Source organism: Erythrolamprus reginae, chromosome 3, assembly GCF_031021105.1.
Source record: "Erythrolamprus reginae isolate rEryReg1 chromosome 3, rEryReg1.hap1, whole genome shotgun sequence".
Taxonomy (NCBI): domain Eukaryota; kingdom Metazoa; phylum Chordata; class Lepidosauria; order Squamata; family Dipsadidae; genus Erythrolamprus; species Erythrolamprus reginae.
In genome coordinates this window covers 6,201,038-6,215,249 of record NC_091952.1, presented here as the reverse complement: position 1 = coordinate 6,215,249, position 14,212 = coordinate 6,201,038, and the positions used below count along the sequence as shown (strand labels likewise).

The window sequence follows — 14,212 nt, the reverse complement described above, 5'->3', positions numbered from 1 at the left end:
TCCAGGTGCACAGAGTAGCTAAACTGATGTAAAGGGGGAGGAGAGGGAAACACGGAGTGGTTTTGCTTCTTTCCTATGTTCCAAACAGGCTGTTCTTCTGAGACAGACTAAAACCTTTTCAGGCATGCAAATGCAACAATTAATCACTCAACGGGGCTGTAAAAGTCCCAAGTGGTTGATCCGTGGAAAGAATAGCCTCTTCTTTCTTTCTGCTCCGTTCCACCTTATTTAAATCCTCCATTGGCTGAGCCATTTTGCAGATGCAGCTCATAAAACCTTTGGACTTTGCATCGCAGGTAATCCTCCACTTACAACTGTTCATTTAGTGACAGTTCGAAATCTTAACGACACTGGAAAAAAGCAACTTGGGACCGTTTTCCACACTGATGAACGTTGCAGCATCCCCCGGCCCTGTGATCAGAATTCAGACGCTTGGCAACTGCCTCATATTTATGACCATTGCAATCTCCCAGGGCCCAAGTCCTCCCCTTTTGCAACCAGCAGGGGCAGTGAGGGAAGTCAGATTCACTTAACAACCGTGGCTACTAACTTAAGAGCTGCTGCATTCACTTAACCACAGTGGCAAGACAGGTGGTGAAAGGGGGCAAAACCTATTGAACAACAATCTTGCTTAACAACATAAAATTTGGGGGCTGTCAATTCTGGGTGGTAAGTCAAGGACGACCTGTAGATGGGGGGAAATGCCTCTAAATTCCTGGGGAATTATTATTATTATTATTATTATTATTATTATTATTATTATTATTATTATTATTATGTCAATACAAGACAGCAAACAAGATCACTATGCTGGATTTCGTATTTCATCACCAGTCGGGCGCTTCCCAAGCACTTAGGACAGCGTGATGCAGCGGCGAATTATGTTTGCCGATGCCAGTAAAGCGGCCTTTTGCAATTGACAGATGGAGATTTTGTCAATTCCGATGGTTTTCAAATGTCCGCTGAGATCCTTTGGCCCTGCGCCCAGCATGCCAAGTACCACTGGGACCACTTTCACGGGCTTATGCCAGAGTCGTTGCAGCTCGATTTTTAGATCTTCGTATTTCACTAATTTCTCTAGCTGCTTCTCCTCAATTCTGCTGTCTCCTGGGATTGCGATGTCAGTGATCCATACTTTCTTTTTCTCCACAATCAGGATGTCTGGTGTGTTATGCTTCAGAATTCGGTCAGTCGGAAGTCGGAAGTCCCACAGTAGTTTTGCTTGCTCATTTTCAACCACTTTTTCGGGCTTATGATCTCAGCAGACATTTGAAAACCATTGGAATTGACAAAATCTCCATCTGCCAATTGCAAAAGGCCACTTTACTGGGATCGGCAAACATAATTCGCCGCTACATCACGCAGTCCTAGGTGCTTGGGAAGCGCCCGAGTGGTGATGAAATACGAAATCCAGTATAGTGATCTCGTTTGCTATGTTGTACTGACATAATAATAATAATAATAATAATAATAATAATAATAATAATAATAATGATGATGATGATGATGTCAAGGACTGCCAGTGTCCCTATGTGAGCCGGGAGGAGGGGTGAGAGAGAGAAGCTGAGAGTCCCTGGGGAGTTGGGTGGCATACAAATTGAATGTATGTACAAATTGAAGCTGGCGGGGGTATCCAATACCCTAGAAGACAGGCTCAAATTATAGAAAGACCTGGACAGACTAACACAGTGGGCCCACACCAACAAAATGATGTTTAACATCGACAAGAGCAAAGTCCTTCACCTAGGCAGAAAAAACCCTGGACACACATACAACCTGGGAGAAACCCCTCTTAGCAGTAGCGACTGCGAAAGAGATCTCAGAGTCTTGGTGGACAATCAACTAAACATGAGCCAACAATGTGCAGCAGCAGCTAAAAAAGTCAACACAATCCTAAGATGCATCAAGAGGGGAATACACTCCAAGACCAGGGAAGTCTTAATACCACTGTACTACGCCCTGGTCCAACCACACCTGGAGTACTGTATTCAGTTCTGGTTGCCACACTTCAAAAGAGACATTGAAACTCTGGAGAAGGTGCAAAAAAGAGCAACCAAGATGATTAAGGGATTGGAAACCAAGACTTACGAAGAGAGACCGAGGGAACTGGGCATGGACAGCCTAGAGAAAAGGAGGGCCAGAGCGGACATGATAGCAGTCTACAAGTATACGAGGGGATGTCACAGAGAGGAGGGGATCACTTTATTCTTCAGGGCACCAGAGGGCCAGACGAGGAACAACGGCTGGAAGCTGACCAAGGAGAGATTCAACATGGAGATAAGGAGGAACTTCCTGACGATCAGAGCGATCAACCAATGGAACAACCTACCAGCGGACGTTGTGAACTCCAACACTCTGGACATTTTTAAGAGAAGATTGAACTGCCACTTGACTGGTGTACTATAGGGTTCCTGCTTGGGCAGGGGGTTGAACTTGATGGTCTTCATGGTCCCTTTCAACTCTAACAATTAAATAAATAAATAAATAAGTAAGTAAGTAAGTAAGTAAGTAAGTAAGTAAGTAAGTAAGTAAGTAAGTAAGTGAAGTTTCCTTATGAATTCCCAAAAAGGAAGACTGAACTTAGTTGCAACCACAATCGTTCTCGGAGGTAAGAGGACGAGACGTTTTGTGTTCTGTGGGTTGTGTCGATTTTTCTACGGACCTTTGCCTGTAAGCAGGTGATGCAGCCAGAAACCTCCTTTGCAAATCTTTTCCTGCTTGGAGAAAAAAAGTCTCCTAGTAATCATTGTGCTTTTTTTGTCTTGCTTTTCTGCTCTAGAATTGGAAGAAGAGAAACTTTCCATTCTGGGAAGAGTTTGCACAACCTACAAACCTCCTAGAAATTCTGGGGAGTGAATCGATTTGACCACCTTTTCAAGAAAATGCCAAATCTGTGCCAGGTAATAAATGTAAAAAAAAAAAATTTCCAATGCAGAATGAATGAGCAGATGTTTAGTGTCTAGGGTTCCATCTGCGGTTGAAATCGTGGGAGTGAGGGCAACACGCAGCGTTATTGGAATAGAAGACAATATTTATAGTTGAGCTGTGAGGTCCCTGGTGTTCTTTGAGCTTGCGGGGGGCTTTTGCAGATGTTTCATTATGTGATTAGATACTTAAGGTAAATAGGAAACTAGATCCCAAGCAAAGAATTATTAACTCAAACAAAGGAACCAGCAAGAAAACTCCCAGAAACAGAGAAGAAGGGGTCCAGCTGTTTTCCAAAGCCAGACAAGGAATAATGGATGGAAACAGAACAAGGAGAGATTCAATCTAGAAATAATGAGAAATTTTGACAGTGAGAACAATCAATCAAAGGGACGGAAGTTGTCTTTGGAAATTGTGGGAGCTTCATCACTGGAGGCTTTCAGGAAGAGACTGGACTGTCTTCTATCAGAAATGGTGTAGGGACTCCTGCTTTGGGGATGGGGTCCAGTCAGCGAAGCAGTGGAAGTGATGTGCTGGTGCCTGGAGGCTGTTGGGGCCTGGATGGGTGTCAACAAACTCAAACTCAACCCTGATAAGACGGAGTGGCTGTGGGTTTTGCCTCCCAAGGACAATTCCATCTGTCCATCCATTACCCTGGGGGGGAATTACTAACCCCCTCGGAGAGGGTCCGCAACTTGGGCGTCCTCCTCGATCCACAGCTCACATTAGAGAAACATCTTTCAGCTGTGGCGAGGGGGGCATTTGCCCAGGTTCGCCTGGTGCAACAGTTGCGGCCCTATCTGGATCGGGAGTCACTGCTCACAGTCACTCATGCCCTCATCACCTCGAGGCTCGACTACTGTAACACTTTCTACATGGGGCTACCTTTGAAAAGTGTTCGGAAACTTCAGATCGTGCAGAATGCAGCTGCGCGAGCAGTCATGGGCTTTCCTAAATATGCCCATGTTACACCAACGGCCCCGACCCTCTGGAACCAGCTCCCCCCAGATATCAGAGTTGCCTTTCGCAAGCTCCTTAAAACCCACCTCTGTCGTCAGGCATGGGGGAGCTGAATTTTTTCCCCCTTCCCCCTAGGCTTATAGAATTTATACATGGTATGCTTGTTTGTATGATTGGTCTCTTAAATTGGGGGTTTTTTTAGATTACTTTTTAATATTAGATTTGTTACATTGTTTTCTTTATTGTTGTTAGCCGCCCCGAGTCTTTGGAGAGGGGCGGCATACAAATCTAATAAAAAAATAAAATAAAATAAAATAAAATAAAATAAAATAAAATAAAATAAAATAAAATAAAATAAAATAAAATAAAATAAAATAAAATAAAATAAAATAAAATAAAATAAAATAAAATAAAATAAAATAAAATAAAATAAAATAAAATAAAATAAAATAAAATAAAATAAAATAAAATAAAATAAAATAAAATAAAATAAAATAAAATAAAATAAAATAAAATAAAATAAAATAAAATAAAAAAATAAAATAAAATAAAATGGGGGTGGGTGAACTAGATGACCTACAAGGACCCTTTCAATTCTGTTAATGGGACTACTAAAGAGACTAGACAGTCACCTGTCTGAGATAGTGTGGTGTTTCTTGCTTGAGCAGGGAGTTGGACTAGAAGACCTCCAAGGTCCTTTCCAATTCTGTTGTTGTATGTTCCCCGGTAGATGAAGACACTTCTATGTAAACCTTATTCCCTTCTCCGAGTCTGCGGAGAGGGGCGGCATACAAATCCAATAAATAATAATAATAATAATTGATGAGATTACCTAGTTGGGTAATGAAACATCCACAAGAAAACAAAGAAAAAAGCATCAAGGATCCCATAGCCCTCCTTCTCCTCCACTACCACCACCACTTCTCGGCAAGCATCACTCCCTTCCAACACTGATGATGTTAGTTAGGTAGACAATGAAATGTCGGCAAGAACAGAAACTCAGACAGCACAGTCATGGCCATCCTTCTCCACCTGTCTGCAAACCCCACTCCCTTCTAGCACTGAAGATGTTTCCCAGTTGGGTCACGAAATATCTGCAAGAAAACGACCAAGCACAGAGACCCTCAAGGACCCTGGCTTTTCTCATTGTATGTTTCTTAAAATAAGAATGTGTCTCAGTAGCGCTTCATAAATCCTTAGTGTTGTGGTTGGCTCTGGCCCAGCTCCTGCTCCAGGGAATGTGGAGATGGAGGCAGGGGAAACGTCAACATGTCCTAGGCCAATCACCATTATCTTTGGTCGATTGGGATGACGAAGTGTTAGACCCACGCAGGCACAGACTTATGCATCGAAGAGACCAATTGAGGACATATTACAGGAGATAAGAGAGGCCACCTGTGTTTGGGTGGGGCTCCAGTAATTAGAGCTGCTGCTATAAATAGCATCGTGCTAGTTTGGCCGTTGTGGAAGATTATCTGATCACAGTTCTTCAGGATCATGTCTCGCTGTGTCTGAACTTTGTTTGTGGATTTTTCACACCTTTGCCACCAAAGCAGAATAAAGTGTGTGTGTGTTTCACTTCGTGGGAAGAAGGAGGGCTGTGACGTTTCTTCACAGCTACTAGCTAAGTACTTAAGGACTGATTAAGGGACTTGTACAGCCTACAAGGTTGTTTTGGGGGATGTTGTGGTTAGCTCTGGCCCAGCTCCTGCCCCAAGGAATGTGCAGGTGGATGTGGGGGAGACATCCACATGCCGCAGGCCTGTTTTGCTCCCGATGGAATCTGCCGATGAAGCCTCCTCTGACCAAGGCAGAATGAGTGACAGGGAAGAGGGGAGTTTGGCAGACAGCCCAGGAGGAGATCAATCATCTGTATCATCTTTGGATTCTGAACAAGAATTAATGACACATCCACGCAAGCGTAGAGTGATGCGCAGGGGACAACAACTAAAGGATTATTACAAGAGAAAGTGAGGCCACCTGTGGTTGGGTGGGGCTCCAGTAATTAGGGCTGCTGCTATAAATAGCAGCACGTGGGTTTGGCCGTTGTGAAAGAGTATCTGATCGCAGTTCGTCAGGAATCCTGGGTTGCTGGTTTCTGGACTTTGCTTGTTGATTTTTCACTGATGGTGACCCTTTAGTTCGTTGTTAAGTACGAGTATAGCTCTGGGATAAAAACTATTCAGGAAACGTGTGGTCCGAGTTCTAGTTGTTCTGTATCTTCTTCCAGAAGGCAACAGTTCAAAAAGATTGTAAGCAGGATGAGAAGAGTCTTTGTGAATGGTATGCACCTTCCTAGAACAGCGAGATGTGAAGATGTCATCCAGGGCAGGTAGCTGGAGCCCAATGATGTTCTGGGCAGTTTTAATAATTCTCTGTAGAGCTTTTTTGTTCGCTACAGAGCTGCTCCCATACCAAGCAAGAATGCTATATGTCAGGACACTCTCAATGATGCTGCGATAATAGGACCACAATGTGTCTGGGAATCTCTGTTAACCTGTTTCCTTTCCCCTATGGTCACTAGTGGACAATTTGGAGCATCTTCCTTTGGAGTACCCTGACCCATGCTTCCTGGCCCAAATTTGAATGGGAAGACCCCGACACCCAGGAGAAGCTGTTTTGTCACGAGTGCCTCGCAGGCACAAAAATGGTCAGACCTTGTACCGCGGACACCTTCACCGAGTGCCAGCCGTGTGGAGACGATACGTATACCGAGCATTTTAACCACCTGGACAGGTGCTTGTCCTGCAGCTCCCCCTGTGACGTGAATGCGATGGAGGTGCAGCCGTGCACCATGACACACGACAGGGCGTGTGAGTGCAAGCCGGGCTACCACAAGGAGTACAAGTTTTGCATCAAGCACCTCCCGTGCCTGCCAGGAAGCGGGGTGGTCAAGCCTGGTATGTACCAGGGGAGGAAGACAGACAGCAACCTGTGCTTTTGGGCGGGGGGCGGTGGGGTTGGAGGTTGGGGGGGTGAACTGGAACAGTCTTAGTAATAGTTTGGAGGGGGAGTTAAGTCTGAAGGAACAACGCTCAGCAATTTTAAGATGTGTGACTTCCCCTTCCCTCTCTCCCTCTCTCTTGCTCTCTTTCTTCCCTCCCTCCCTCTCTCCCCTTCTTCCTCATCACCCTTCCTTCTCTCTTCTCCTCTTTCCTCACCCCCCTTCCCTTTTGTCTCCTCTCCTTTCCTCTCCACTCCACTCCTCTTCCCCTCCCCTCCTCTTCTTCCCTCCCCTTTTCTTTTCTATCTCTCTCCTCTCCACTTACTCCCCTGCTCTTTCCCCTCCCCTCCTCTTCTCCTTCCCTTTTCTTCTTCTCTCTCTCCTTTCCTCTCCACTCACTCCACTCCTCTTTCCCCTCCCCTCCTCTTCTTCCCTCCCCTTTTCTTTTCTATCTCTCTCCTCTCCACTTACTCCCCTGCTCTTTCCCCTCCCCTCCTCTTCTCCTTCCCTTTTCTTCTTCTCTCTCTCCTTTCCTCTCCACTCACTCCACTCCTCTTTCCCCTCCCCTCCTCTTCTCCTTCCCATTTCTCTCTTCTCCATTCCACTCCTTTCCTCTTCCCCCTTTTCTCTCCTTTCCACTCCTCTTCCCTTTCTTCTCCTCCCCTCCCCACTCTTCTCCTCTCCTCTCCCCTCCTCTCCTCCTTCCCTTTTCTCTATCCTTTCCCCCTTTCCTCTCCTCTCATCCTTTCTTCTCCTCTCCACTCCTCCTTCCCTTTTCTCTCCTTTCCACTCCTCTTCCCTCCCCTCTTCCTTCCCTTTTTTCTCTTCTCCTCTCCTCCCCACTCTCCTCCTCTCCCCTCCTCTCCTCTTTCCCTTTTCTCTCCTCTCTACTCCTCTTCTCTTTCCTCTCCTCTCTGCTCTTTCTTCCCTTTCTTTTCTTCTACACTCCTCTCCACTCCTCTCCCCCTTCCCTTTTCTTCTACACTCCTCTCCACTGCTCTTTCCTTTTTCTCTCCTTTCCACTCCTCATCCCTCCTCTCTTCCTTCCCCTTTCTCTCCTCTCCTTTCCACTCCTCTTTCCTCCCCCTCTTCCTTCCCCTTTCTCTCTTCTCCTCTCCTCCCCACTCTCCTCCTCTCCTCTCCTCTTCTCTTTCCCTTTTTTCTCCTCTCTACTCTCCTCTTTCCTCTCCTCTCTGCTCTTTCTTCCCTTTGTTCTCTTCTCCACTCCTCTCCTCCTTCCCTTTTCTCTCCTCCCTTCTCCTCCTCAACCCTTTCCTTCTTCTCCCTTCCCTTCCTTCCACTTTTCCCTCTTTAAGATTTCATTTTGTTCTTTTGATATGCATTGATAAAATCCTCCCGCAAGACAGCAGCCATGGAACGTGGTAGGATAGAAAGCTAGACCTTCCCTTCTGCTGCCATTTTTCCAGGCACCCCACAAAAAGATACCGAGTGCAGAGATTGTCCAGAAGGGACCTTTTCCAGCGACTTTTCCACCAAAGCAACCTGCCAGACCCACAAGGATTGTGCCAAGCAAGGCCTTTCGCTCAACGTGCCTGGCAATATTTTCCATGATACCTACTGCACCTCCTGCAAGCCCAACAAAGGCTCAGGTAAGACCTCCTTCCCCACCTGAGACTTACAGGTAATCCTTAACATAGAAACACAACTGGGAGCAGAGTTTCCGTTGCTAAGTAGGCAGTTCTTAAGTGAGACATGCCCAATACTGCAACCCTTTTTTGCCATGGTGGTTAAGCATTGCAGTTGTTAAGTGAATCACATGGTCATTAAGCAAATCAGCCCTCCCAATTGACTTTGCTTGTCAGAAGGTGGCAGGGAAGGTCTCAAAGGTAGTGGCTTTTCCCCTCCTTTCTTCTCCTTCCCAGCCAGTAGTTCCTCCCCAGTGTAATCTTTGATTGGTCTGTGTTTGAATTCAAACTGCAAATGAAAATGTCCCTTTCCCACCTTCCTCCTCCTTCCCAGCCAGTAGTTTCTCCCCAACCTCTTTGAATTCAAGAAATAGGAAATGGCTTTTTCACTACCTTTCTCTCCTTCTCTCACTAGATCTCAGAGTCTCAGCAAGGAGCTGTTTCCCTGGCCTCTGTGAATTGAAAGTGCAATTGGAAATGGCTTTCCCCCTCCTTTCTTCTCCTTCCCAGCCAGTAGTTCCTCCCCAGCCTAATCTGTGATTGGTGTTTGAATTCAAACTGCAAATGAAAATGTCCCTTTCCCACCTTCCTCCTCCTTCCCAGCCAGTAGTTTCTTCCCAACCTCTTTGAATTCAAGAAATAGGAAATGGCTTTTTCACCACCTTTCTCTCCTTCTCTCACTAGATCTCAGAGCTGTTTCTCTGGCCTCTGTGAATTGAAAGTGCAGAGACGGTTTGCAACTTGGGCGTCCTCCTCGATCCACAGCTCACATCAGAGAACCATCTTTCAGCTGTGGCGAGGGGGGCGTTTGCCCAGGTTCGCCTGGTGCACCAGTTGCGGCCCTATCTGGACCGGGACTCACTGCTCACAGTCACTCATGCCCTCATCACCTCGAGGCTCGACTACTGTAACACTCTCTACATGGGGCTACCTTTGAAAAATGTTCGGAAACTTCAGATCGTGCAGAATGCAGCTGTGAGAGCAATCATGGGCTTTCCAAGATATGCCCATATCACACCAACACTCCGCAGTCTGCATTGGTTGCTGATCAATTTCCGGGCACAATTCAAAGTGTTGGTTATGACCTATAAAGCCCTTCATGGCATCGGACCAGAATACCTCCGGGACCGCCTTCTGCAGCACCAATCCCAGCGACCGGTTAGGTCCCACAGAGTTGGCCTTCTCTGGGTCCCGTCAACTAAACAATGTCGTTTGGCGGGACCCAGGAGAAGAGCCTTCTCTGTGGAGGCCCCGACCCTTTGGAACCAATTCCCCCCAGATATCAGAGTTGCCCCCACCCTCCTTGCCTTTCGTAAAGTTCTTAACACCCATCTCTGTCATCAGGCATGGGGGAACTGACACATCTCCCCCGGGCCTATACAGTTTATACATGGAATGTTTGTGTGTGTGTTTGCTTTTAATAATGGGTTTTTTAGTGTTTTTTAAATTATTAGATTTGTTTTTTACATTGTTCTTGTTATTGTTGTGAGCCGCCCCGAGTCTACAGAGAGGGGCGGCATACAAATGTAATAAATAAATAAATAAATAAATAAATTGGAAATGGCTTTTCCCCTCCTTTCTTCTCCTTCCCAGCCAGTAATCCAGTTAAAATAAAATGGAGGGGAATGAGAAGGGAAAAAAGCCTTCTTAAAAGAAGTATTCTAAAAGAAAAAAAAACTATATACAAATGATGGAAAAAGAATTGTTTCTATGTTTCTAGTCTGGAGGACAGAAGGAAAAGGGGGGACATGATCGAAACATTTAAATATGTCAAAGGGTTAAATAAGGTTCAGGAGGGAAGTGTTTTTAATAGGAAAGTGAACACAAGAACAAGGGGACACAATCTGAAGTTAGTTGGGGGAAAGATCAAAAGCAACATGAGAAAATATTATTATACTGAAAGAGTAGTAGATCCTTGGAACAAACTTCCAGCAGACATGGTTGGTCAATCCACAGTAACTGAATTGAAACATGCCTGGGATAAACATCTATCCATCCTAAGATAAAATACAGGAAATAGTATAAGGGCAGACTAGATGGACCATGAGGTCTTTTTCTGCCGTCAGACTTCTATGTTTCTATGTTTCTAATTGGATTTCTTCTTTAAAGAAAATACAAAAGAACAAATATTGACCCAAAACATGTGGGGCACAATGGAAGCCTACGTGAGAGGATTAACGATATATAGCAAAGAAAAAATATTGTACCAGTAGTCCCTCACCTATCGCTGGTGTTATGTTCCAGACCTGGCCGCTATAGGTGAAATCCGCGATGGGGAATTTATCGACTGATAGTACTTATTTAAGTATTTATATTGTAATTGTTTGGTAGTTTTCATTGTTTTAAGTGTTTATAAACTCTTCCCACACAGTATTTATTTTAGATACAGTATTTAAATACAGTATTTACAATTTTAGATATATTTTTTTTTAAAAAAACCTGCCGATCGAGTTCGGCGGGCTGTTTAAATCTGCCGATCGACTTCCTCAGAAACCCGCAATGAAGTGAAGCTGCAGTAGGTGAAGCGCGGTATAGCGAGGGACTACTGTATTGTTATTTTTACGAACAACTCAAGGCAGTGAACTTATCCAAAATGCCTTCTTCCTCCTATTATCCTCACAACAACAATGTGCAGTAGGTTATGCTGAGAAAGTGGGACTGGCTCTAAATCACACAGCTGGCCTTTCATGCCTAAGGCGGGACTAGAACTCACCATCTGCCGCACGAATCCCAGCGACCGGATAGGTCCCACAGAGTGGGCCTTCTCCGGGTCCTGTCAACAAAACAATGTCATTTGGTGGGGCCCAGGGGAAGAGCCTTCTCTGTGGCTGCCCCAGCCCTCTGGAACCAACTCCCCCCAGAGATTAAAATTGCCCCCACCCTCCTTGCCTTTCGTAAGCTCCTTAAAACCCACCTCTGCCGTCAGGCATGGGGGAACTGAGATATTCTTTCCCACTAGGCCTTTACAATTCATGCATGGTATGTTTGCATGTATGGATGTTTGGTTTTACAATAAGGGTTTTTTAGTTGTTTTAGTATTGGATTTACATGCTGTTTATTTATTTATTTATTTATTTGTTTGTTTGTTTGTTTATTTATTTATTTATTTATTTATTTATTTATTACTGTTATTAGCCGCCCCGAGTCTACGGAGAGGGGCGGCATACAAATCAATAAAATAAAATAAAATAAAATAAAATAAAATAAAATAAAATAAAATAAAATAAAATAAAATAAAATAAAATAAAATAAAATAAAATAAAATAAAATAAAATAAAATAAAATAAAATAAAATAAAATAAAATAAAATAAAATAAAATAAAATAAAATAAAATAAAATAAAATAAAATAAAATAAAATAAAATAAAATAAAATAAAATATCTGCTTTCTGGGTGGCGCCTTAAGCATTTGACCAAACTGGCTCTCCCAGCACTTCTTATTCAATGAGTCTTCGGAGAGGGGCGGCATACAAATCTAATAAATTATTAGTATTATTATTAATGTGTGTTTCCCACCCGTTCTTTCTCTTCTAGTTACGGAAGACTGTTACGAGGCAGCCCTGGACTTTGTACCATTCCAACTGGATGAAGCTTCCCTACAACAGCTCCAGAGTCTGTATCATTCGGTCACTCCTCCTGGGAGAAAGAAGAACAAGAAAAACAGGACCGTGTTGGAGCTCCAGACAGACCTTCATAGTTACCTGCTCCAGCTCAAGAACCTGACTGGGAAGGAGCAAGCGTGGAATACCATCAAGGCAGCCCTGGCGAAGATGAAGTTGGAACATATTCTACAGGAAGTCCGAAAGAGGTTCTCTGTGGGTTGATAAGGCCAATCTGTACGGGGTTTATTATGTCGTAGGTGTAAAATGGTTGGTCATAGATTTGTGGACTTGGATCATTTATTAAAACCCCCAACTTTTTAAAAGAAAAATCGGCATTTGATTTGAAGAAAAAAGGCTACGAAAAGGAAGGATGGCCAGTTCACTCAGCTTCTGTAATGCGGTCTACACAACTACTAACCAACAAAACATACACTAACATACATTACAAACAAAACATTAAATAAGAAACATTAAATGATAAACTTTATCGAAGCGTGGAACTCAACCCCTAACCCCCAACACTTCTCCCTTAGACTCTCCACGATTGACCTCTCCAGGTTCCTAAGAGGCCAGTAAGGGGCGTACATAAGTGCACTGGTGTGCCTTTCGTCCCCTGTCCAATCGTCTTTCCTTTCTTTCACCTATCTTATATATTCTCTTCCTTTCATATATCCTCTCCTCTACGTTCACTTTCACCCTCTTTTATATTATCACATGTCTATTTTTCTTCCTATGTATTTGTGTATTGGACAAATGAATAAATAAATAAATCACTTTTACAGCTTTGTCAAGACATTTGTTACATGTTTCAAGCTGTCAATTGATTATTCTCTTATCATACTATTGGTGTTTATTATTCTTATCTTATATTGCCATAATAGAGAGAAAAAGCATAAAAAATTATGGGTTTATCTTAATTCATCATTATCTTTATAACCAGATTTTAAATTTGGATTCTGTTTTAACCAGTTATACATTTTGTTCCATATGTCATAAAATTCCATGTCCTTTTTCCCATGTATCTCCATCGTCATTTTAAATATCTCCTAACATTCTAATATCTTTCTTATCACCATAGAAGATGTGGGTATATTATCTGATTTCCAGTTTGGGGCACATACTATCCTGGCCATAGTGGTTATGTGTAAAATTAGATATCTTTTCACTTTTGCATATTTCATTCAAAATATCCCCATTAAGAAAATTTCCAGCTTTGAATCAATTGCTTTCTGTAAAATGGCCTCCAACCAACTTCTAATTTTCTTCCCAAAAGCAAATGTTTTGACCCTATAGATTGAGGGTGTCAAACTGGCGGGCCACATTTATCGTTGGATTGGGAGGAGGCGTGGACTTCATCTCATCATTACTAAACTTTAGCAGCTGATCCCAGTCCTTTACCAAATACAGTGGTACCTCATGATACGAACTTAATTGGTTCCAGGAGGAAGTTCGTAAGATGAAACAATGTTTCCCATAGGAATCAATGTAAAAGCAAATAATGCCTGCAAATCCTTCAGGAAAATCCCAAACTTTAGAAGGGAGGCGAACAGAGGGCAGGGAGGAGCAGCTAAAGGGGGCGGGTGGAAGAAGCAAGGCTAGGCTAAAGGGTGAGTGGAAAGGAAGAAAGGCAAGGGGGGCGCCCCCCCCTTTTCTTTCTTCAAAAGACACCCTTGCAGTGCCTTTGCAAGCACGTTGTTCTCCTCCTTTTTTAAATGCAAACTCTTTCCCCCTCCAAGCCGCCCCTCCCTTTTCTTTCTTCAAAAAAGGAAAACTAAAGAAACCCCTTCATCCCAGCAGCAACGGCTTGGGTTCGTAAGGTGAAAATAGTTCGGAAGAAGAGGCAAAAAAAATCTTAAACACCGGGTTCGTATCTCGAAAAGTTCGTTAGAAGAGGCGTTCGTAAGATGAGGTACCACTGTAGAAACATAGAAACATAGAAGACTGACGGCAGAAAAAGACCTCATGATCCATCTAGTCTGCCCTTATACTATTTCCTGTATTTTATCTTACAATGGATCTATGTTTATCCCAGGCATGTTTAAATTCAGTGACTGTGGATTTACCAACCACGTCTGCTGGAAGTTTGTTCCAAGGATCTACTACTCTTTCAGTGAAATAATATTTTCTCACGTTGC

General features: G+C 43.5%; 1 protein-coding gene across 1 annotated transcript; it reads left to right on the top strand.

The window, feature by feature from the left end:
* The first annotated feature begins 2,882 nt into the window (after positions 1 to 2,882).
* On the top strand, positions 2,883 to 12,299 carry LOC139163478 (tumor necrosis factor receptor superfamily member 6B-like). Its single transcript, XM_070744278.1, has 5 exons — positions 2,883 to 2,900; positions 6,410 to 6,785; positions 8,257 to 8,439; positions 11,125 to 11,136; positions 12,010 to 12,299. Exons 1-5 carry the CDS (start codon positions 2,883 to 2,885, stop codon positions 12,297 to 12,299), a joined length of 879 nt encoding a protein of 292 aa, XP_070600379.1.
* The last annotated feature ends 1,913 nt before the right edge of the window (positions 12,300 to 14,212 follow it).

Coding starts and splice junctions, on each gene's coding strand:
- LOC139163478 (XM_070744278.1), top strand. Junction 6,786..8,256: donor AAGCGGGGTGGTCAAGCCTG/GTATGTACCAGG, acceptor CCATTTTTCCAG/GCACCCCACAAAAAGATACC.